This window comes from Pararge aegeria, chromosome 3 (assembly GCF_905163445.1).
Source record: "Pararge aegeria chromosome 3, ilParAegt1.1, whole genome shotgun sequence".
Lineage (NCBI taxonomy): Eukaryota > Metazoa > Arthropoda > Insecta > Lepidoptera > Nymphalidae > Pararge > Pararge aegeria.
This window is the reverse complement of record NC_053182.1, coordinates 12,102,075-12,127,402: the sequence shown is the minus strand read 5'-3', so window position 1 is coordinate 12,127,402 and position 25,328 is coordinate 12,102,075. Positions and strand designations below refer to the sequence as shown.

The following is a 25,328-nucleotide window of genomic DNA, read 5'->3' as shown; positions in this document are numbered from 1 at the left end:
TTCAACATAACTTGATGCACGGTCATCATAGTCTGTGTTCAGAACCTAGGCGTTTGGCGGGAAATCAACATCGTCACGGAATTCGTTCAACGTATCGCGAGCACATACTTCTTTTGATACTATGTTACAAAATAGACTCGAGTTAGAGAAAATTATGTCTAACTGTTCGTTAGTAAAGTTCTAAATTGTTGAGATCAAAGTCGTTGGACTATTTACCTCCGATTCAATTCTTGTTTATGACTTTTGTCTGTGCCAACTGGTTACAAGGTACTCCGCCAATTATGGAGGGTAGAGGTAAGGAGAGTCATCTGTGTATACGAAAAAGTGTCGTCAAAATGTATTAAATTAGGATGGCGCCACATTTGCATCAGGGTAACTCTTAAAAGAAGCACCAAATATAAATATTGTTAGAGTAGGCTTGAAAAATAAACAAGGAAGTAAGGTTATATTTACCACAATATTTTGTACAACGTAAGTTGTTGAAATTCTCAATAATTAACTACTTTAGTCGATAATGACATTACATTTTTTAACTCGGCATACTTCAATTCATCTACGATTGCTACATTCATACCATACCCTGTGCATCCACCAGCGCCATTGTGGAGGATTTTTGAACTGTTATTTAGCGCATACACTGGACACTTTTCTCCCATATAAGATGACTCTCCTAACCTCTACCCTCCATACCGCCAATGTCTTGTAGACGGAGAAGGCACAAAGGAGATACTGTTTATATATATATATATATATTCGTATTTATATTCGTATCCATGAATTATAACGTAACTTGCACCCACGTGTTTGTTAGATATTCCGTCAATATTATCTACACCCCTTTCTGCCATAGTTATTTCAAAATACTTTCAGTTCACTTTAGCGAAATATAATGACAAAAATTATAACGTACATAGACGTACATAGGGTATGCTGCATACCCTATGTACGTCTTAATACACTCACAAACAAATTAGAAAGTTGCGCACCATCACTCACTAAACCCTTTTCCTAAATAAATAAGTTAATGAAACGAAAGCGACGTTGCATGTTTGCGCATCACAGTTGCGAGCATGCAACAGCGCAAAGCGAAAATGTAACGAGATCATTTATCAGTAGATTTTACTCCTCACAATTTTCTTATACCGGGCGCCTTATATATGAAAATCGATTCTTAAGGAGTAAACTCCAAAAGAATATATCGGGATAAAACATATTCTATATGTTGACTCGGAATATCAGCTACCACTATACCAAATTTTATTTGAATACGTTCAGTAGTCTTCACGTAATGCCCAGACAGACAGACAAAAATTAAATAAAAATCTGTTTTGGACTCGGTATCTATCGGATCCAACAAATAAAAAAATCCACTTTATAATACCTTAATGCATTACAAATCAATTGTAAAATGGGTGCCTTAGTATTGTAAGCAAATTGCTGATAGTTCAAAATAACTCTCAATATTTCTGTATTCGTTTTTTTGCATTATCATTTAAAATTTTTACTCATCGCTTTGGACGCTGAGCGTTCGTACTATGGAGGTTCGTACCTAAATCCATCATTGGCGCCATCTTTATGTTTTTATATTGTTTTTTTTCTCGGTTTATAGAACAAAGAGGAAACGAACATACAATTTATATATAAGAGAATATAAATTTCTTAAATATTGTTGTAACTATTTAATTATTGTCTAAATTATAATTGCAAATATTAATTAAATATGTTTTTTTTACGTACATTTAAATAAAATAAATAATTAACACCATCATTCATAGATTATATTATTCAAATTGGACGAATAGGTTCAATATAAATAGTTTAAAGAGGAATTTACATACAATACATACAGTTCATAATTAATCTTAATTCCAAAATGATATGATAGGAATGTCATCATCTTTCTATTGTATCAGTGTTAAGATTGAAATTGAAACAAAAAGCGGCATCATTATATTACAGTCAATTAACAGAAAAACGTAATGAACTATATACCAAAACCTTCCTCATGAATCACTCTGTCTATTAGTAAAAAACCTTTAAGAGTTCGTTCGGTACTTTTTATGTTTTTCGCGCCACACAGATGCCGAGGGGGAGTTTGTTTTAGTTAGAAATAGAAATAGTCTGTGTCAATGTCAAATATCAGTCCAAGTCAGAATGGAAACATTTCTGAAATTTATAAATTGTCAAGGAACTGTTTGTTGTTTATCTACTTTTTAAACTTTTGTTTATTAAACAGTGATTATTAAGGGATACTCTATTTTTTTAAATACATATAATTGAGGATAGGAGAACATACATTAAAGTTTAATCAAGAGTGGTGGTGGAAAATAGGTTTCTGTATCTTAGAAAAGCTTCTGTGAGCTCTAAAGCTTTTGCATTGTTAAAAAGAATAAACCATGGATTTGGGAAATGAAAATATAGACTTCATAAAATTAATTAATATAAAGGGTAATGTTGATAATATAACACCCCATAAAATAGCAGTGGTGGCTTTTATTAGAGAATATGGATTGTTAAAAATAGAAGGTATACTATTTTTTAAATTATTATTTTACGAAAAAAATAATTAATGCATAAGTAAACCATACGACTTACAATAATAATAAATAAACAATAATAATAACTAATTCTTGGTTTTTATATAAAAAGTTTCCTTTTTATTATAGCAAAAGATATGATTGATTGTACCATGGCACCTAAATACAGGAAAGATTTTTGTATTTTGGCTTTAAAATTAATTCAGGTATGTAATATGTTTCTTTTAGTATGATTACAAAAATAATGAACAGATTGTTGTGATAATTGTTTTATGCAAACTAATTATTGAATGAGTACATAGCTGATTTACTCAATTTTATTAAATGGATATATTGAGACGGTTGACATATGCTGTCAGACAGTCGTTACAAACTACAAGTCTGTCTTACCTCTTGAAGGAGATATTATGTTGTGCTGAACCCTTGCACTTCATTACACATGTGACAATTGTTTTATAACATAATAATATAATACACAAATTTGAATAAGCATCTCTTATTATTAAGAAAATAATACATTTATATAATATTTATATTTTTGGGTCCAAAATAGTTGGTAAAAAAAATGTTTAGTACTTGCAAGGAGTTACATAATTCTGGTTGACGACAATGTACCTTAGAGGGTATGATAAACTAACAGCTGGAAGTTTTATAAATTATAACAATTGATCTATAGCACATACAACTATGCTAACTGCTTCATTAGTTTAGTTGTTAGAGTGGTAGTAATTTCATGTTGTATAAAGATATTAATAAAAGTAGTTATAAAAACTTTATTTACAGTGCCCTGATATGGAATTTAAAGAATTAGAAGCACTACTCACAGATGGAAGGTATAATTTATTAAGTGTACACCTGCAGAATTTTTGTGTACGTCTGCAAAATGTTTATGTCAATGGAGTAAATGCTCTTACAGATTGTGTTTCTTCAACCATTGATAAGTTAATGATAGAACAAAGCGAAACAAATCCTTGTGTCATAACCAGATGTAGTGTTCTAGGTAATTTATTATTATTACCTGTTATGCTGTAAAAATATTTTTTAATGCTATATATCACTATTTGGTTCATTCCTTGGCACATTAAGGAAATAACTATGGAATCATAGAAACATAATTTTTACACACTTCTATTTTTTCTATTTTTAAAACATACTTCATGCACTAAAAAGTAATAAAAAGACTATTTGCATGATATGACAAGTAAGAAAATCAACTTCTGTGTGGGAGCAGCATTATGGACAGTTTATCTTATACATTTTTCTAGGTTTTTATTTACGAAGAATAATGTTGTACTTGGATAAACTTACTTTTGTGCAAGTTGCCTCACTGTACAAAGCTTTTTGTATATACTATCAAAGAGGTAGACCCGGACTGATGATGAGATCCCTGAGCAAGGAGGTCAGTACTATATATTCATATAATTGTATGTCAACGCTTGATCTGATTTGTTCTGGAAAACAATTTTTTTTTATCCTGATGGAAGTGGATGAAATATCTTGGATTATACTCATCCTTCATTTATAGTACATTACTGCAGCAGCCAGTATAAGAGGCAGCAAACGTGTAAATGTGGGAAAAAGGCAACAGATACTAGATAACTATGTAATTTATTTCGCCGCTAAAACACGACAGATAATTATTTAGTTGTGGCCAAGGCTTGTAGCGTACTTTTCTCAAACATGTATTCACTTGAACTCATTTTGTCAAATACAATTACATTCAAAATCAATATCGAACAACGATCATCAATAATTTTTCCCGCGTTAAAGTGATCATTAGTGTTTTTAGCTTTCTATTTCTAAGCCCCCTCGAAATTCAAATAAAACGTTTGATAAGTTACCTCTTTGTTTGCCATGTTTCAGTGTTTTCAGTGATAGTTAGTTCCATTAGTAAATAACACGACAGATAAGGATTTTCATACAAATTTTGCCAACCGCCGCGCTGTTTGCATGTATATCGCCAGTACAACAATCTCGTTTATCTCAAAGAAATTTGACAAAATAACTATCAAACTTCCAAGCATGTTTGAGGAAATATTAAAATAGTGGCTACACCACTGACGTAATAAATAAAAAAATATTTTTTATTCATCAATAAAAACAGCTATTTTATAAGGTGTATTCAAAGAAAAAGTCCAATATCAGATAAAAGCGTCAGTTTTTCGAATTATGAGCTATCAAAGTTTTACTGATGGTCTTCAGGACTCTAAATCTAAAATGAAACATACGGAAATATTGTTAAATATTGAAATCATCGGAATATAATCATAAATCAACCAACAAAGTCAATTTATATGATACTAGCTGTTATGATATGTTTAAAGAAAAAATTGGATGGTATTTAATAGGATATTTTTACAAAATTTCGTCAAAATAGCTTCTGTGCCGTGTGTGTATTAAAGTAAAGTAAGGATGTTATTATAAATCCCGGAGGAATCCTTGCCAGGTGTTTTACAGGATTAAAATTACCCTATGTAGGTACCGTCTCCTGAATGTCAGCTATCCCTGTGCCAAATATCATCTAAATTGGTGCAGTAGTTGAGCCGAACATATGTAACAAACAAATACACACTTTCTCATTTATAATATTAATAGGTATGGATTTTTAGAATAGGTTTGTTGTTTTTTTTGTTTATCAAAAAAAAAAGTTTTTGATAGCATACTCCATATGTGTACATATATTTACAGAAACTGAACAATGTTGAGGTACAAGCGGCAGGACCCACAATATCACCTGTACTACCTGATGAATCAAAACAGCAGGAGTTATTAATCAAAATTAACCTTTTTGATAGAGATCAGTAAGTAAAATTTGCTTAATACAAACTTAGAAAAAACTTCAATCGACTTCAATGACCTCTAAAATTCTTAACTCTTGAATCATTACCTCACTGTTGGCACATGGATAAACAGGATTTCCCTAAATTTCCTTAAGATTCCTTCATCTGATCAAAATTTGCAACAATAGGACAGCATATATACTCTTTAAAACAATTTCCAAAATCGGTCCACAATTGATGGAGAAATGTATGAACAAACGTTAATAAAACAATATAGTCGTAATTAGAAGTCAACATCATGCAACTCATGCACGTATAGCTCGAAACAGCGTGCTTATATTTACATAAAGGCATTCTTTATCCTTACATCTTGGATGGATTTTTAGATTTCAGAGATTTACAGTTTTTTCGCCTCTAACGAAGTGAAAAATGTATTACAGGCACACGTGGATTAACAAGTACGCCTCAGGTTGACAGACAGAGGGCAGCACGTTGCAGGACGTATTCCTTGCATGTCATGTTTATAGCTTTAGTTTTAAGTAAGAATTTGGTTATCATCATCACTTCGCAACATTGGATATATGTATGAACGCTTCATCAGGCCTACGTGAATTAGGAATTGTTGATATTTTAGGCCTCGGTTTTCCACTTACTATACTACCACTAGAAGCGGTCGTAGCGCATTGGGTAGGAGCTCGACACTTTTGGGCGGCTGAGTTCGAATCAATATCATCATATAATCAGTTTCAGTAATCAATCACAATAATATCACTTGCTTCAACATTGAAGGAAAACATCGTCAGGAAACCTGGGTGCTTGAGAGTTCTACATAATTTCTCAAAGCTGTGTAGAGTCCGCCAATGCACACTGGGCCAGCGTGAAGGACTACGGCCTTAACATCCTTCTCATTGTGGGAGGAGAACCATGCTCTGTAGTGGGCCGGTTATGGGTTGATGTGTGTGATACTATCACTTTACTTGGCACAAGGCTACACCTAACTTACACACAGAGTTATTCAAACTTTTTTTTCTATATAATGTGTATTTTTTGTAATAATAATGTGTATTTTTAATTTTAGCAGTTTCGAGGAATGCCAATGGTCCAGGAAGCAAGCAGAATTATTTACAGCCCAACAAGCGAATCTGTTGCAAATTAATGAAAAAAGGGCAATGCAACCTAAACAGTTGCAAAAAACAATATTGCAAATTATGAATGACATTCCGGAATATCCAGATATTGTAAGTATCGTGAGACATTTGTTTTTAACATAAAACAGGTAAGAAAGAATTACTTTAAATGCAGCAGAATGGTATAAGCACCCATCTTCGTATTTTCATCACAGTCGCCTTTTTTGCCTGGCAGAGTACTAAGCTATTTTGTATTCTGCTTGTAGTAATGAGCAAATAGAGAGTGTCAATAAATAAGTGAAGTTATAAAACCCTTTTTTAATATTTTTTCTTTCAGCATTTCCTTAGTTTTTTGAATTGTATAAGAATGAAAGAGTTCAGTGGTGCGCAAGATTCGCTTTATAATTGTTTCGATCGTGCTGTGTTCAATATGTGCGGAAATGGAAACATATCAAATGATAGAAATAAAAATTTCCGATATGCTGCACTAAATCGCGCTGCGATGCATACTCAGTTTGGTCACAAGTAAGTATAATTTCAACAATATATATATATATATATCTATCACAGAAAGCAGGTTCACTGCCCACTGCGCCCATTGGCCGTGTTTGCCGAGGATCGATCGATCGATTACCAAACTTGTTTCTCTTAAAATCAATTATTTTTCAGTATCCCAACTTTTTATACACTCCTAAAACCTTAACACCACAACTTCATTACTTTAATTAATTTAGTTATGGTGTGCTATATAAGTCGGTTGTTGTGTTTAAACTTACATTCTGAACTAGACATAATTAATTACCAGTGAGAGTAATTAACACGCATCTTTCTAATATTAAGAAATATATGTTAATGTATGAATGAATACACTTTTATTGTACACCACATAAAAATTGTAAATAAAATTTGGTGGCCCTATCGCTGCATAGCGATCTGTTGAATGTATTTAATTTAACTAAATAAAATTAAGAATCAACCATCGCTCTAGGTCCTCAACACCCACAAGGGGCATAAAAAAAAATTTACTTAAAACGCATGTAATTTTGAAATTTGCCTGGAAGTTTTGCTACGTTTCTAGGTGATGACATTCCACTTCACATATAAAAAAACACCTGTACAGTTTACACATAGATAGATAAGGTGCCAATTCAGTTGTGTCTGCAGCATTGTTAATGTAGAAAAAAGTAAGAAGAAAATTTAAACTTATCTTAGTTTTAAGCTAAAATGTAATGTTTTTTGAAAGGCCTTAAATGACTTCAATCCAGGGCCGTAAAATAAATTAAAAAAAAAGTAATTACTAAAAAATTTTCTGATTTAATGAATTTATATTTTTAATAATTCATGTAGGCGGAAAATGGGCAATAGTTTGAGAAAGAGTGCACTAGGCTATCACCGCTTATGGTTATTACATACTATAATAAATTAAAACTTTAAGGTCTGTGGCGATGGAGGGCGTGCGAGAAGCGTTGGCCGTGGCACAGGAGGCGGCGGACGGCGCGTGCCTGGCACACGCGGCTGCGTGGGGCGCACTGGCGGGCGGGCGCGCGCGACGTGCCGCTCTGTTAGCCCGCGTGCCGCGACCGCCGCGTGCCGCTGCCTCCGCCGTGCAGCTTATGGCACAGCACGCGGCAGTCAACGCTGCGCGCCCCGCGGATGTGTTCCAGGTGGGAAAGTAATAAAGAAATATATCCTCAATAATAAATTATGGTTCTATAAGGAAACGTGGTCGCTTATTATCAAGGCCTTTAATAAGGCTCAGAGTCAATCAGCGGGCGATAGAAAGAGCTATGCTTCGTGATCAAATAAGGAATGCGGAGATACCGGTGGTGTGCATTTCATACATGCACAAAAGCACTGCCTACTGAATTTTTATATAATTCGTATAGAAGGAGGATTTTTCTATTTAACGCCATCTTGCTACTCCTGCCCTGAACAAAAACGCCTGTATGCACGCGACTGGGAGATACGTAGAAGAACTAGAGTTTTCGATATAGCTTAGCGAGTCGAGAAGCTGAAGTAGCAATGGGTGAGGCATCTAGCTCGGATAACCGATGGATGTTGTTGTACCAAGGTGCTGGAATGGCGACCCCGCACCAGCAAAAGCAGCTTTGGTCGGCCCCCCATCGCGGTGGACTGACGACATCAAGCGACCTCGGTTTTTGGAACTCTCTTCAAAAAAACCTATGTCCAGCAGTGGACGTCAATCTGTTAGAGACATGATGAATATATTATTCCTCACATTACAATTTCCAAAACTTCCAGGCAATTTTCACAATTACATGCGATTTAAATAAATATTTTTTTATGAAATTGTACTAAAATGTCTAATATATAAAACTTTCGTATAATAAACCAAATTTTAATCAATTGGCTAAACACTGGTGCCAATTATTTTGTATACAAATCTCTTAGCTAAACGAAATTGATTGGCCTCAAAGTATCCGTTTGCTCCAAAACGTTTCCCAAAATTTCCAGTGTAAAAATTATCTTGTTTTACTAGCGAAAGAATGCGTCTTGCCGTAGGCTTTACACCCTTCCGACAAAACGTGTTTCGGAGTATTCAATTAAATTAAGTGTTTCGAATATATAATATAAATATACTGTTTTAAGTTTAAATCCATTTATAAACGTGTAGCCATTTCTGGCTAAAAGCAAGAATACACTTAAAAATTAAGTAAAAATTAATTATAGTTGATAATTGCACGACTCATGATGCGAAGCATCAGAGAGTGCTTTACGATCGAAAAATTTTTTTCGTCTCATTTCGGCGGCTATTTTTATTATTATAGCCTTGTTAGTTCACGGAATCAAGATATTTTGCATACTATTGTCGAGATAATTTAAGGGAGATTAATTCCATACTTTTAAAAAAATGATTTACTGCAATAGAATTGGAAAAAAACACCAAAATAGGTCAAAAAAATTTCCTGTCCGTCATGTGTGAAACCCGAAAACACTCTAACTTGTGAAAAAATCTATTATTTGAGTTAAATTAAAAAAAAAAAAAATTCTAATCGACGATTGTAGGTCACTGAATGCGAATGATTAATTAATTCAGTGTCGTTTAATTACAATTAATAAAAAACGAAAACTACAAGACTGTATATCTATATATATATCCATGTAAAATTAACATGGATGGAGATATATCTATATCTAAGGATATTATGTACATTTATTCCACCAGGGGCGCTTGTGCAGTACCTTCCTAGTACAGCTGTTTTTTCGGCAACTAATTTTGAACGACTTATGTTTTTTTTTTTTTTTTTTTTTCAATATTTGATAATTAAATGAGTATTATGAGTCGTGCACTTTTGGATTTTCCAAATTTTTTCTAATTGCTATTTCTTTTAAAGTGGGTTTAAACGTGGTTTGTATTTCGTAGATCATTACCAAAGGAGACTCAATTAATTACCTCCACTCCATGACTGATTTGACTATGGCGGGTCTGTCAAACACGGCTGCTTTATGGGGTCTCTATGGAAAGACCGAAATGGCATCTGTTAACTGCCAGCTCCTTCTAAATTTAAACACAAGTAAGTATTTCATACGCTGTTAATACCAGGCGAGCCGTAACAGCTATACGATCCTAAAACTCATTTAAAGAAAAACGCATGTTCGTAACGCATCGCTAAGTGCCATAAGGCATGTCTTTAGAATCTTTTATTTGAAATAAATCTTAGATAAGTCACACGTTTTATAATTGCTGTTTAGAAAATGTACGGAATTCCTGGGAAATACGTGTGATAAAATTTAAATATATTTGAAAAAAAGCGTCTCACATACACACATTATTTTACTATTAACGCCCGTTTATTTGATACCCATATTGAGGGGGTTGTGAAAAAATGCCATCTTGAACCGGTTATCATTAAACATAGCTAAGAACACTGCCGACTAATTGAACTTCTAAAACAAAATCAAAATCGATTCATCCTTTCGGGAAATACGATGCCACAGAAAGACAGTGTGTCTTTCTGTGGCATCGTATGTGGCACAACACACGTCAAACTTATAGCACCCCGTCGTCTTTGCGTCGTGGTATAAAAAGGTTTTAATAACGCTGGTAATCGTCCGGGTAGAGCATATATCTGTTTAATCTGGGGTTGTAATTTTTTTGTAGAATGCAATGTGGGCAACGGAAGTGTTTGGCAGTGGTCGGAAGGAGTGGGTGCAGCGGGACCGATGGGTGCGGCGGGCGCGGGCACTCTTTGCGCGGCTGCTTGGCGCGGTCGTACCCAACTGGCTACCGCACTCGCCTCACTCTTTGTGGCACCGCAAGTTCGCTCCGCTTTTGCCAAGCAACAAGCATCAGCTGCTCTCAGGGCTGGTAAGTTTTGGTACAACATGTGTTTGCACTCCCGGGCAATATACTTTTGCATACTTAAAAGCTACAATGGAGACATTTGCTTCTAGGATGTGAGGATTCTTCTTGTGTGTATATTTTTTTTAATGTTTGTGTTTTTTTTTTATTTGGTGTACGATAAAGTTTATTTCATTCATTCATTCATTCTTGGGAGTAAAATAAACTGCGAGATGGACCAATTACCGGAGCTTAACCTCCAGTACAAGCGTTAAAGCAGTTGAAGCAGCGGTAGCCCAGCGGGTAGGAATTCGATGTAACTTTCGGGGGGCTGAGTTCGAATCCCAGCACGCACCTATAACTTTTCTAAGATACGTGGGTTTTCAGGAATTAAAATATCACTTGCTTCAACTGTGACGGAAAACGTCGTGTGGAAACCTGTGAAGTGAAGTCTACCAAGCCATACTACGAGCTAAACCCTTCTCATTCTGAGAGGAGATCCGTTTCCTGTATGGGCCGGTTGTAAGTTGATAATGACTATGATGAATATTCCATTGGGTAAGGACTGAGAATCGAAGACGCTCTTGAATACAGTGCAGTAAGTGCCTAATAAATTGTGCATAAAGGACATTGTAATACAATTAAGTTGATCATGCATTATGTTTAAACACGCTATTAACAGATTTCGTGAGTGTTATACAGGATTAAATTAAAAAAAATCTACCTTCGACCTTGTAGTTAGTTCCTATCAATAAAACTAACAACTTATTTTCAAAATGCAGTATTAATTTATTTCATACAAAAAATTAATAAATCATGGCATTTCTGTAAAGTGACATTACACTGTGTAACCCCTATATATGTGATTCGACAAAGACGCGTGGTCTGGTCAGTGACCGCACGTAAGAGTAGTGCTTCGCGCGCTGTTGCAGATGTAACATTACAGAGTAGTAACGAGCAGACTATCTATGTAAAATATTAAATATTTAGTATTTCACGAGCTATCCAGTTTTTTAAAGTCGTAGAACAAAAGTTGTTAGTTTTAATGTGAACAACTGCAGGCCGAGAGCTTCCTGTTATTTTTTATTTAGCCGGTTCATATTACAAGATCTAGTGATGGAATTTCTAAGAATCCTTTCTCAGTGCTCACCAATGTTTACACATTACGGATCACCATTGCAAATTTATAACTCGCGTCAATGGTAACCTTTATTACCACTTAACTCTAAGTCGTTTGGAGTTACTTTGAACGCCTTATACCTAGTTGGTAAGTCATTCATCTCAGTTTCCTAATAATAAAGCCTGTGTTTTTTAGCGAAATGGGAAGAGGCAGATCAATACATACGCCAATTGGCATCGTACGATCGATGGGAGAGCCAACTTCTAAGAGCGGAGATGTATTTCCTGAAAGGGGACGCAACGGATGCTCTTGAAACTCTGCATGATATCCTGGACTATTGCAAGACCGAAGATGATAGTTTGCATTATATGAGTCTGAGGTTGAAAGGCATGATAATGATGTCAGAAGTTCAACATACTTTCAGTACAATCCGTTCTACCAATATTATGTTGTTGAATGAAGCTTTGTCTTTGGCAAGAAAGTATCACCTACATTACCTTGCGGCCACAGCGGAAATGCACATAGCAAACGTTCAACTTCATATGGGTTGTACAAAAAATGCTTTGACCTTAGTAAGGAAAGTCCTGCCCCTGATTATGGAGCACGGGAGCGCCTACGATTTAGCCAGAGGTAAGTTATTTTAGTCATCATCATCACCTCAACCAATTGATGTCCACTGCTGGACATAGGTCTTTTGTAGGGAGTTTCCACAATACACGGTCCTGGGCCGCTTGCCTCCAGCGGCTCCCAGCTACTCGCCTGATGTCATCTGTCCACCTCTTTGGGGGCCTCAAGCCAGCACCTTAAGACCCCAACGTCCATCGGTTCTCCGAGTTATGTATCCCGCCCATTGCCACTTCAGCTTCGCGACTCGTTGAGCTATGTCGGTAACTCTAGTTCTTCTGCGGATATTATAGGTTATTTAAGTATGTTATTAATAATTATTCTAATCTATGATTAGCTGGTGGAATTCGAATCCATTCCGCGTTTTGCGGGCTATAAGAGCCGAAGCTTTTCATTGTGGGCAACTTTCAGTCCGTATTATATTAGGATCGCGTCCCGAGTTGTAGTTCTGTCTCAGGTCTCCGGTTAAGTATGGAGGTTTTTTTTATCTAATTCCTTTGTGTTTTGTCCGCCGCCATGCATGCCCTGCGACAACTTTAGGAAAAGATATCACTATTGGACTGTGTCCTGTTATTAGTCCAACTTCCTGAGTTTACCTCTGTCCAGTTGATGGTGATTGTTGAGATAATTATGTCTACCATTTTCTTGTCCGTTTTCTATCTGATATGATGAGAAAATTTGCACCTACTGATAGTTTGGTACACATTTTCTTATAAGTATGTGTACGTACCAGTTATTACGTTGCGCGCATGGTAGCCCTACTGAAGGCATCGTGACTGTTTCGATCACTCGTCCGTATATGCGATCATGGTACGCATCCGTGAAACGGTGATCGGATTGGGCAAATTATACACACCTGGACATTGCCTTAGACGGAAATTCTAGGTCTAGTTAGTCAAATCTTTTTATACCAAACAATAACTGATGCTACCTGATGGTTAGTTACAATTTGCAACAACTTAGTTGCTAATAAGGTAAATTGCATTAGTTGCCACCAGACGCTTTCACTGTTGTAATAGAATTGCCAAGATTACTCTTGTCATTGCATTATGTTACACATGTAATATAAAAATATAAATAAAATTACTTTTTTCTATAATGACGCAGATCACAAGATAGTAGCACTGGTTAAGCCTCATATACCAATCCGCATTGGGCCAGCGTGGTGGACTACGGCCTTAACCCCTTCTCATTGTGGGAGGAGAACCGTGTCCTGTAGTGGGCCGGTAATGGGTTGACACGACGAAGGCTCATGTGCCTGTAATTAAACCGGGACAAAGCAGTGCTACTTGCCGGTAACACTTCCCCGGACAAGCTCAAATGGTTTCCCTCATGCCAGGTACACTACTGTATACAAAATGCCGGATAGCAACTGCGCCGCCGGCTGGTGAAGCGCGCTCCCAAGTGCTGCAGTCATGCTGTGAAGCTCTCGACACTGTGAAGGAAAACTTTTCGAAGGTTGGGGCTCAAGCGCGTCTTTTGCATACATGGTATCTGCAGGTTAGTTCTGAATAACTTTTTTTTTTAAATAAAATCAGTGAAAATATTCCTCGCTTTAACGGTAAAAGAAAACATCGTGAGGGAACCTGTGAGTCTCATAATGATCACAAGGGCGGGTGAATCCAACCCGCAGATCTTGAGAATCCAATCTGCATTTGGACAGCACGGTTGACTACGGCCAAAACTCTGAACATTATTAAAGGAGGCCCGTGCTCCGTATTAGTCCGGTGATAGCCTGATAATGGTAATGTAATGCAGTAGTAGTAATATGGCAGTATTATTTGTTTAGTATCAAGAATAGGTATGTCGACTCATTATAGCTGATTTAAATTAACTGCCAAAACTCAATTTTTAAAGAACTTTTTTTTTATATTTTTACACATATGATATGTGTCTGTTATTTTAATAATTTATCATAATAACATTAAATTTTAATTTAACAGCATATTTATTATCAAAGTTTAAAAATACTTAATAACGTAGAATTTGTTTATTGACGGTTTCTACGGGTGTGTTCAAAATCAACAGCTCATGCTCATAAGCTCCTTCAGGTATAAAAATGACAAAAATGATTTTGTAGCTATTCCTAAATTTATTTGTCATGACCAAGTTGTCACTTGTTAAGGTTAACAAAAAAAATGCAAAATGGTTGAGCCCTTTTACAGTATATGGGAGTCTAACGTAAGGCAATCGATTTTCATTTATACATTTAGACTAGTTCTGCCCGAAACTTATGTACTTCCCCTAATGACTCTTGAGGCATTTTAACGGCCGATTGCAGCGACCCTGCTTTTCCAATTCCAAGGCCGATTCCAAGGCCGTGGGTTCGATTCCCACAACTAGAAAATATTTTTGCGACGAACATGAAAGTTTTTCAACGTCTGGGTGTTTATCTGTATATTATAAGTATTTATGTATATTCTTCATAAAAATATTCACCAGTCATCCAAATCCAAAACACAAGCTACGCTTACTTTGGGGCTAGATGACGATGTGTATTTTTTTTTTTTTTTTTTTTTTTTTTTTTTTTTTTTTTTTTTTTTTTTTTTTTTTTTTAATAATGTCTGGATAAAAATTTAAAACTTCTCTGTGTATTTTTCTTTGCGATCAAATATTTGAGCATGAACGGTGTGGAATGAATGGTGATCGGTCTATAAAGTACCCAGCCTTTATTACTTTCCCGCCAACAAATCAACGAGTTATAAAAAACTTAAGGATAGGCATTGTAAGAGTTATAAAAAGCCTACCTTTAAGTATTTATAATACCCTGTGCATACATACCCTCTATGCACGACACTGCAAAATAACACACTGTTGCTGCGTGATCGAGGTACAAATGAAAAAAGTGATTCCTTTCTTATTTATAATATAAGTAAGAGTTATTAGTTAACACTAAAAAACTTTTTAAGCAATAAAATATCTAATTTCATATAAAATTTAGAACTTATAATTCATGGAATATTAACTCCCTCAAAATGCCAATTAATTGGTTAAATAAATATTTCTAATTTCAGGCACAACTCTACAATGATATTGGCAATACCGTAGCAAGGAATCATTGTGCGTGGATGTACAGACAACTAGAAACACAGCAACCACTAGAACCATTTAATATGCTGCATATAATGTATTAAGAATAATAAATTAGTTTCACACAATTATATTTCGTAATATTTTTGTCTGCGTTCTTGAAGCATAGTTTTATAGTATTTCAAAGTTCGCAATACTACGTCCGAGGGAAAAAACCAACTGTAATATGTTTCCCTCCGTAAATATAATATAACACTTGCCAATTAAAATTTTAATTACACTTGCCATTTATATTCGTAGTGATGGACTCCCGCCTCAAACTTCTGCCAATTAACTCCTAGCCTTCGAGTGTTTCGTCACTTGCCACCGAACCACCTTGCCTTAGTACGTACAAGATTTGCTCGCTCAAAATCTAGGAATCGATTTCGAGTATTTAAATACTTCAACAACGGAGTTCAATGGATCTCATTTGTATTGATTAAAGCTGAAAATTGCCTTCAATTCTGGTGCTCGGATTTTCGACAAAACGTGAAAAATAAAAATCAGAAACACAAGATTTGCGACTTAAAACGAGGGACATTAGGTCCTTTTTACTTTGACGATAGTATTTGAAATCGACTCTTCAATTCCATGCGAGCAAATCTTGTAATAAGTTAGTTCGTTTAGTAAAAAATATATATTTATATTTTAAAATCCGTAACTACTTCTTTTTGCCCGACTTAAGTGTTTTAAATATGAAAGGTGAACAAAACAATGCATATTGTATTTTATAATAGGTTTAATAACTAATATAACTTATCATTAAGAAGAGCTTTTTGAATTATTTCAGACATTGTTATTTTAATATCTCTGCACAAAACTTCTGCAACTAATACTTTACTGTCTCTCTGAACATCTGACTGAACATACGCCCCCTCTCCTAGTATATTGGTATCATTCCAACAGTGCCCGAGGGAAACTTGGGATTCACATATTCTTCCTAACTGCAATAACAGAGACGTAATATCTTCAAGGAGGGAAGGAAATGCTATACATATTCGTACAAGCGATTTTAATACCGGCTGAAAGAGTTCGAGGCGCAAGTCACTTGGAAGAACTGATAAAAGTGTGGAAAGAGTGTTGACACACAATCTCGCAATCGACATTGCTTTTGGTAACGCATACTGAATCGACAAATGGGATACAAGGTCCACAGCAAAAATTTGCTTTTCGAGGGAAGCTTGACTTAGAAGTTCAGGAATGAAATCTAAACAGATGTGCATAGATGGTATACCTTGCACGGTAACTTGTAAAAGTTCCCTTGGATAACCTTGAAAATGAACTAGCTTAGCTAGTGACGGTTCCGAAATAAATATTTGATGGAGAAACGAACAAATTATACTTCTGACTTCCCTTAGCGCCCACATAAGTTCAGGTTTAGATTGGTCTTCTTCAGTCTCTAAACATGCTTCTAGTAAAATTTGCAGTGCGGCACTTTCCTGAGCGGCTACTAAAGCGTTCTTTAATTCTTCTCGTTCCGCATCGGACGTTAACTGACCACTCTTCTCCAACATTGGCTTATCTAATAGGTGACGGCATAGTTGACTTCTAGATGCTGCTAAACTGGCTTCTAAAATCCTAAGGATAATTTTCAAAATCGGTCCGCATCTAAATACTCTAATGTCACACCGTAAAACTTGTAGTGGATCCACTAAAACGTTTTCTTGAGTAATTGTAACATTTCTACTGTTACCATTATTAATGTCTAGTAGAGCGTTTATAGTCATTATCCACAGACACCTCGGTAGAACTGTGTTTAGTCGCAGCCAAACTTCGCGATAAAGATCTTGTATATGTCTCGGAACCTGGTCGCCGAGCACACTTTTAAAATATCTGACAAATATTTCAGCAAAAGGCCATATGTCGGTCGGGTTTTTATTCAGCATAGCTTTAAGGATTTTACCAGTTTTGTATGGATTTTCCTCAATGCACTGAAATGCTTCATGTATTGATACCTCGGAAATGTTAACATCTACTTGATGACGACAAGTATCTCCAAACACTTGATCGTCCATCCAATCGTCTACGAGAGATAGTTGTGGGAAATGAGTAGCTAATAAACGTAATAATGGACTAAAAAGTCCACCGTAACTCATTTGATCTTTCTGAGCTTGGTGCAATAAATATTTTATGGGCAATTCAGACAGAAATGCTGAGGAATAACTTTTTATTTTTCTTCCATTAGCTAAAAGAGTGGCCGAGTTAGCCAATCTAACATCTTCATATAGAAGAAGGTAATATATTAGTAGTAATTGTGATGCCAATGTGGGTTTCTCCATATTCATTTCCATTGAAGATTCCCCATCGGGAGTGGGAGTGAATGGTTTATTTTCTGTGTCGAAATTAACACCGAAAATGGAATTTCTAAAAACTTTTCTTATTTCCTCTTCTGCTATCGGTTTGTTGAAGTATTCATTTGTGCCTTTGTTGTTTATTACAAGAATAGAATTCACGTAAACCTCTACAAGCGCGGGCATTACTGGATGTAACGGGGCCGTACAGTTGCAAATCTGACGGTATATCCAATTCTTTATTGGTACCTTGTGTTTTGAAAAGGCTCGTGACTTGAGTAGCTGATGAATACAATGCACTGGTAAATAACCAGTGATATTACTGTTAAGATTTCCAGTAACTGGAACTTTGACAGCATGTGAAGTAACAACCTGAAACAGACAGAAGTTGCAGCTAACTATATAAATTATTGAAACAATTAGGCAAGTAAAAATGAGAAGGTGTTCAATATAAAGGGGTTCGAATATTTTAGTATTGAGCCGAGCTTAAACTTTTGTTCGCAATTTTTATATTTTTTTAAATAATAATTCAAAAAAATGCGAATGATTAGGTAATAATTATATATTTTTATATTATTTGAATAACATATTCTTTCTACATTTCTTTTATTTTTAAGTCATCATTTACCTGTTCAGTGAAAATTTCTTGAGTAAATGCTTGTTTGATTCGTGCTAAGCCATTTGGCCGAACGGGTACGCGCATACCAAGAGTTGCGCAAACTAATTCGCCCACAGCAGCAAGTTGTCCCGAATGAAAATGAATTGCAATAAGAAGCAACATTTCCCCAAAAGACGCCGTAACACCAGAGTTGCTAAAAAAATATGTAAAATTCAGTGATATCGAAATTGTAATTTGTACTCATTTGATACACTCCACACTCAATTTTTATTATGTAATATTTTTTTTCTAAGAAATACAAGTATCTCTAAGAAAACATACCTTTCAAAATATGCCTCTTCTTTTACTAGCCACTGTACCCATTCTATTGCTTTCTTTTCATGATCTGCAGCAGCTATGTAAAAAGTTATATTATAGGTCAAGTATATGTTAAGTGAAAATTAAAAATATCTTCACAAATGTAATACAAACCCATTAATGATGGACAAGCAAGTATCATACAAAGACTTAAAGATACGAATCTAACTCCAGCAGGAGTCGGTGGAGGTTTCTGTGTAACAAGTCTCAAAAGTCCAGATACTTCATCATCTTGGAATTTTATTCCCGCAATTCCTCTTAGTGCACAATACAATCTTAGCAATGCTGAGGCCTCTACCCCAGCAGTGGCTTCTTTCAGTCTATTTAATAGTTCTTGGCGTAACTTTACTAATGCAGTGTGCCCATCGCCTTTACCCCTTTTGTGTGAATTGCGTAAAAATGTTGCAAACCAAGCTCTAGAGGTCTGATCAGAGCCTAACAAAAGTCCAGACACAAAGGATACCTAAAAGTGAAAAATATATTTTTATTCCTAAAGGAATCAGAAAAACATACATTTTTATAAAAACAAACTTAATATTTTAACAAAAGAAAACTTCAAACAGCAAATGTACTGTGATGTTGCTTCACTGTCAAATGACCTATTAAACAATAAGTAAAAACCGAGGACAAAATCAGTTTACTATATATTTTGTAAATTTTAATTGGTTGAAGTAGTTTCATCTTTATCTGTCATACTGAAAGTCCCAAAACTACATTGGATTGGAGTGAATCTAGGGATATTTATTATTACGGTTCCTATCACCTATGTACTTATGTTTAGAATCTTGCAATAGATTTCCTAAATTAAATGTAATAATATTGTATCCATTCAATTCTTTTCTTTTCCAAAATTGTTGATTCACTATATGGGATGAAAGTAATTGATAACATAAGGCTTATATAATATCAAAGGGATGATGTAAGGTCTGTCTCAAGAGCTCAACTGCTAGTCTCCGTAATACACAATTTCACATGAGCACGAAATTATGGCAATAGAAATTCAGTGTGTTTTTCTTTTGTTGCCCAAAATAACAGGTAATGCTTGCTTAGGGCCGGAAATGATTATAATAAAATCGTTGACATAAGTTTATACCTATACAATAAAAAGCTCACATTTATATGTTCTGATGAGGTCTATACTCATAGATAACAAATAATGAAATTGAAACATTTTAGAGAGGCAAGTGGGTAGTTGGTTAAAATAAGATGTCATATAAAGCTTACCAAGTCATCCCGATGATGTGTTAAAGTTAGATTGATAACTAGACATGGTAAACGAGAGGAAGTAACAGCCTTAGCCCTTACTGCTGCTGCTATAAATGGGCAAGCATCACATAATGTTGACAAAGTTTTAGCTCTGATACCGCCTTCTTCACCTCTTTCAGCATTTATTACAAGTGATTCAGCAACTAGAAACAAAATTTTTACTCCTTAAATGCACACTAGCCGGTTAAATGAGCTGTATCTGAAGTTTCACTCTTTGGAACACACATGATGGAACCTGCCTGGCACCTGCATGGTAAATCCATAAAATTCTAAGAAGTTTGTCTCACATTGCAATATATTTTTAATTTTATTATCTTTGCAAACCAAACATTAATATTAGAATAAATAAAAAAAAGTACTTAAAATAATCAACTTACTAGAAACGGTTATATATTACTGATATCTGCATATTGTCAGTGAAAAGTACAGATAACCTTTATGGGGCTAGGTATACGTTTTTATAACCCTATGTAAATAAATAAATAAGAAGGTTGTTTAATACTATTAGGTTTATATTTGCAAAAGTAGTAGTAGTAGTAGACACTTATACTATATTGTTTACTACCAATACGTATTATATTAGTTGTCTGCCGTCTGCCTGCCCCGCTTCATGTATTTTTTAATGACAAAATTACTTGGAAGCAGACTCCACTTTCATAACACACAAGACAGAAACATTATTGTACTCTTACCTTCTAGTAAAGTATCTGGCATGTTTGCAACAACCCAAGATATGATAACAGGTCCTTTGTTTACATAAAGAAGAACTTCAACTATATCGCAAATATTGAGCAAATTGGGTAACTCTGCAAGACTTATACAAATGACATCTGTTATTTCTTCAAGGTACACTTCATTATCAAAAAGTTCAGATGCCTTGAATGAAGATTCAGCATTACAGTTTTTAATCTGATTATATTCTGCCAATTGTGCTTGCATTTGTAATAATTCAGAGAGAACCAGCCGTACCCTTCTAGCAGAATCGGACTGTTCAAAGTCATTTGCTATTCCATTGACCACATTCTGAATTAAAAATGAGTCTGCGCTTTGAGAACCATTTTTTTGTCTGAAAGAAAAGTTGAAAATGTGATAAAAAGTACTAGTTCAAATGTTTTAATTTTAAATATCTTTGTTGTTCTATTGTTTTAGTATAATTACATAGAAGCAGTGAGGTGCACTTCATAGATGCACAAAAGCACTGCATACCCTAAAATTGATATATAACTCGTTTATACGAGTTATATATCAATTTTGCTGTTTTATGCTAGGAGGAATTTTGCTGTTTTATGCAAATTTCCTGCTGTATGCATACCCTGGTAAGAAACCCAGTGCACACCACTGCATAGAAGTAAAACCTAACATGAAAAATATCTGTTTTTTAGTGGTATTTAGTGTAACAAAAGTGTTTTATGTAATTTTAATATTGAATATCAGTGGTTAACCTGTAAATTACATTGCATAGCATTATTCATCAGGCGAGGGATTGAAAAGCTATTTTTCGACCTTAAACTCATTGAGCTTAAGCTTATAAAATACATCCTGAAAAATATAATCTTTTATTTATTGATAATCATGTCTTGAAGCTGTATAGTGCAGGTGAATAGTTAATATTTTAATCCTAAAAGGTTACATTAATAGGTACTATCAGTGAATTACAACTCTTCAGCTGTCTCAGTCTCAATATATTTAATTTCAAGTAAAATAGTTTGTTTATTAGCCAACTAAGAGTTCGAATATTCACCTTTCAGTTGGTAAATGCAATGTATAAAACTAGTTATGACGATTGAAATGAGACGATTATGTTATAATTTAACTTATTAAAACAATTGACTTACCGCATTTGCTGTTCTTTCTTAAGATCAACTTCAAGTGCGTGAAATTCGATAGATAGTAACGAAACAATGAAATTTACCAAATCTATTCCAGATAAAATAGTCAGTATATCTTTTTTTGCCTCGGCGCAGTACCTTGTCACGTCCAATGGCGCTATGAGGGCCATCCTTACGAGACAGGGGATAATAGGTCTTATTTCATCAGAAGAACAGTTAACAAGTGCTGGTATATCAACATCTTTAAGTGCTTTGAATACGTGAGGTTGCACCGGTTTCATAAACACTGAATCCATGTTTACGACTAAAGTTTCTTTAACTTTCAGAAATACGGCTCACACAATTATTAAGATCTTTTTAATACATTTGTATGGACCATATTCTTGTTTAAGCTTTTAAATAACCCTCAACTTGACAACAAATATTCTTTTTCTTTTGATTTCTGACTTTCCATAGTGCCAAAAACAAATATGAGGTTGAAAGTTGCCAGTTGATTTGACAGTAAATTTTTGGCCTGGTTTTTCCTACAGACTCAAAAATAAAGTACCTATGTGCCAAAGAGAATATAAACAATTATAGTTTGTAACCACCATACTATAGTATAGTATGTACTTGGAATATATATAAATATACTAGGAGAAGAAGATAAATAAAACGTTAGCACTCAATAACTTAAGACGTTATTTTCGTGTGTCCCTTTCCGTTTCTAGTGTGACCATAACTATCATGTAAAAAATTCAGGACAAGAAAGCTTTAAGTTATTAGCATTACGCAAGCAATTATTATTTTACATATTGTCGTCACTCTTCTCCAAACATAGTCGGAAACTCACACAATGTGAGCCGTTTACTCAACGGATACTTGCAACTTATTTTATTTAGTTTGTCCACCTAATAGGGCCTAGAGGTTTATCACTATTTTGCACCAACCAAAACTACAAAATGAACTTCGAGTTTAAGTTTCTTTTGGTAGTTTCGTACTTACCGAGTACGTCCCATAAAGCGGGTGCAGCTGCTGAATCTGCTCAAATGCTAAAGCGCCCTAAATGCTCCGTTCTATGTAATGACTACATTTTGGCGGCGCTTATGTTTGGGACTCTGGGCCCATGGTCTTAGCCACGAAAAATTTTATTAATATGGTGTCTCAAAGATTGGTCTTGACGTCTGGTGACCCAAGAGCTGGCACTTATTTAGCCGAACGGCAATTCAAAGTGGCCATAGCGCCCATTTTGGATAGCATGCCCATTAGGGAGCCGTAAAACGGCTTATATTTTTTTTAAATGTTAATGTTTAGTTAGTTTTTTCAAATTGTTGTTCATTTTTATAGTATTATAATCAGTAAAATTATAAAAGTTCATTCGTTTGAAATAGTATTAGCTAATCAATGAGTGAACTGTCTGAGACTTTTGTTTTGAAATTAGAAAAAAAAAATATTTATGCCATTCCAAACATTAATCTTAATCCAAAAGGATTGGCACAGCCTCCTTGGTCTAGTAGTAAGCAATTCGGTCTGCGGATGACCCCAATTTCAATGTATTATTTTAAAGTAACATCCTTTTAAATTAAATTAAAAATATTTATATCGTTTCGTACAGCAAAATAATACATTGAAATTGGGGTCATCCTAGTAAGTTACTAGTATCATTACTAGCACTTGTGGCAGGCGGCCCCTCTCCTTTATAACATCATATACAAATTGAAATAAATAAGTAGATCAAAGTTATATAAATCAAAATTGAGTATAATTTAAAGTTTTTATAACTAAACTAAAGATAGCTGTCCTGAGAGCAAGCCCTTCGGTGAGGCAAAAATTCTTCGATATTCAATTCATCCGTTTAAATAAATTGCAGAATCTACCAGCCCAGAGATAGAAATAGAATATTAGCAATGTCCATCCCCGTGCCTTTAGGTTCGGAGAGCAAACCGTCAGTCTCGGACATCATCACCCACTAACGTGTAATAATAAACAAAGCGTTACGTCGATCTCATTGGCGCAGTGATAAACACTGTGGTCTCATAGGTCCCTGGTTCGATAGCTGGCATGGATGGATCGGGAATTTATAATTTCTGAATGTCCTGTGTTGTTTGTTGTAACCACCCCACTGACAAAGATGTGCCGCTAAGCGATTTAGCATTCCGGCATTATGCCGCGTAGAAAATATTAGTAATCTGGATTAATTATAACTGTAATATTCCTAATAGGCTAACATCTTTGTCTTTGTCCGCATCATCACTAGGTGATATTGTCTTCAATGGCTACCTAGTATTACTTTAAAAAAAACAACAACAAATCTCTTAATTATTGGCTTCAATAATTTTGTAGGCTTTTTAGACTTGAGAAACGGAATATGTCATTGATTCGTGTATTTGTTAATGCAAATAAACCGGCAACGTTCAGGCCGAATACAGCAATGCTGCTCCTCAGCAGAAATAATCATGGCGGTAGTACCTACTTCGTCGGACTGCTCAAAAAAAAGCTCTAATACTACTACGGATCTGAATATTCATAGCCAAAACTAAAATAATGGAATCATGAAACACGATATCACAAAGATTTAGTTTTCCGAAATTTTTAGATAAATAGCACTTGTTGCACTACAAAGTAACAACTGTCCGTCCGTCCGCCCTTAACTAAAAACCTTTGTAATATTTACCAAAATGTTTGTTATACTTTGTTCGTGCGACACAACTTTATAATTAACTAACCAATGATATCACCGACTTTAAATTTTGAAAATACCTAATTCTTGGTTTTTAATGCAAGAAAAATAAATTTTCATCACAATACGTGAGAATTAATATAGTCAAAGTTACTAGATGAAGGGTATAATTTAAGTTAACTATTTAGTTAAATTAACTATTTATTGTTGTTCCAAGGTGCGAACACCCTCGTTTTGCAAATGCTTATCTGACTTGCACTTGCTAGTTATTTTTATCGTAGGTAGTAATATTATTATTTATTTTAGCGTCTCTATCGTAGACGTAGCTCTTCAAAAGAGCTACGAGCAAACTATATGAATGTAGGACCGTAAATAAAAATATATATGAAATTAATTTTATTTGACTAGATAAAAGGTAAATTAGACGCGGGGTTTCCCTGGATGAGTTCGCGAGGGTTTTAAATTTATTTTCTTTAAAACTTAAAATGAATGACGTTAGCAGCACAAATTATCTGCATCAGGCACGTCAAAGAAATGCGGATGTCCTTGATGCGAGCGAACAGTGCAGTTATAATAGGTTGTCTGTATTGAATATTCGTTGCAGCAGCGTACCATCAACTTAAGATATTTAAATTAATGGTAGGATATATAACTACTTAATGGATATTGTGAAAAATCCTATCGGTTATCTGCTCTGGGCCACAGGACATTCGCGGCAAGGCGTCTAACGACGCAAAGTGTATGCAA

General features: G+C 34.9%; 2 protein-coding genes across 3 annotated transcripts; one reads left to right on the top strand and one right to left on the bottom strand.

The window, feature by feature from the left end:
• The first annotated feature begins 2,154 nt into the window (after positions 1-2,154).
• Positions 2,155-15,652, top strand: LOC120636613 (anaphase-promoting complex subunit 5). 2 transcript variants are annotated; one of them, XM_039908175.1, is made up of 13 exons: positions 2,155-2,526; positions 2,667-2,743; positions 3,321-3,537; positions 3,803-3,936; positions 5,226-5,338; positions 6,399-6,555; positions 6,782-6,969; positions 7,880-8,108; positions 9,830-9,980; positions 10,568-10,774; positions 12,063-12,497; positions 13,831-13,991; positions 15,506-15,652. In XM_039908175.1, the coding sequence occupies exons 1-13, from the start codon at positions 2,397-2,399 to the stop codon at positions 15,623-15,625; spliced, it is 2,319 nt and encodes a 772-aa protein (XP_039764109.1). In that variant the 5' UTR covers positions 2,155-2,396; the 3' UTR covers positions 15,626-15,652. The 2 variants fall into 2 exon arrangements, with proteins under 2 accessions (XP_039764109.1, XP_039764099.1); XM_039908165.1 differs by having other exon boundaries at positions 6,396-6,555.
• A 654-nt stretch (positions 15,653-16,306) lies between these two features.
• Positions 16,307-22,368, bottom strand: LOC120636603 (integrator complex subunit 2). The gene is made up of 7 exons (XM_039908153.1): positions 21,929-22,368; positions 20,786-21,159; positions 20,052-20,236; positions 18,942-19,290; positions 18,792-18,864; positions 18,480-18,663; positions 16,307-18,223 (listed from the first exon to the last, which is right to left on the bottom strand). The coding sequence occupies exons 1-7, from the start codon at positions 22,216-22,218 to the stop codon at positions 16,307-16,309; spliced, it is 3,372 nt and encodes a 1,123-aa protein (XP_039764087.1). The 5' UTR covers positions 22,219-22,368.
• Positions 22,369-25,328: the final 2,960 nt, after the last annotated feature.

Coding starts and splice junctions, on each gene's coding strand:
- LOC120636613 (XM_039908165.1), top strand. CDS start 2,397: ATGGATTTGGGAAATGAAAATATAGACTTCATAAAATTAATTAATATA. Junction 8,109..9,829: donor GCCCCGCGGATGTGTTCCAG/GTGGGAAAGTAA, acceptor TGTATTTCGTAG/ATCATTACCAAAGGAGACTC. Junction 10,775..12,062: donor ATCAGCTGCTCTCAGGGCTG/GTAAGTTTTGGT, acceptor TGTGTTTTTTAG/CGAAATGGGAAGAGGCAGAT.
- LOC120636603 (XM_039908153.1), bottom strand. CDS start 22,218: ATGGATTCAGTGTTTATGAAACCGGTGCAACCTCACGTATTCAAAGCA. Junction 21,160..21,928: donor AAGAAAGAACAGCAAATGCG/GTAAGTCAATTG, acceptor CTTTTCTTTCAG/ACAAAAAAATGGTTCTCAAA. Junction 18,865..18,941: donor TGCTTGTCCATCATTAATGG/GTTTGTATTACA, acceptor CTTTTTACATAG/CTGCTGCAGATCATGAAAAG.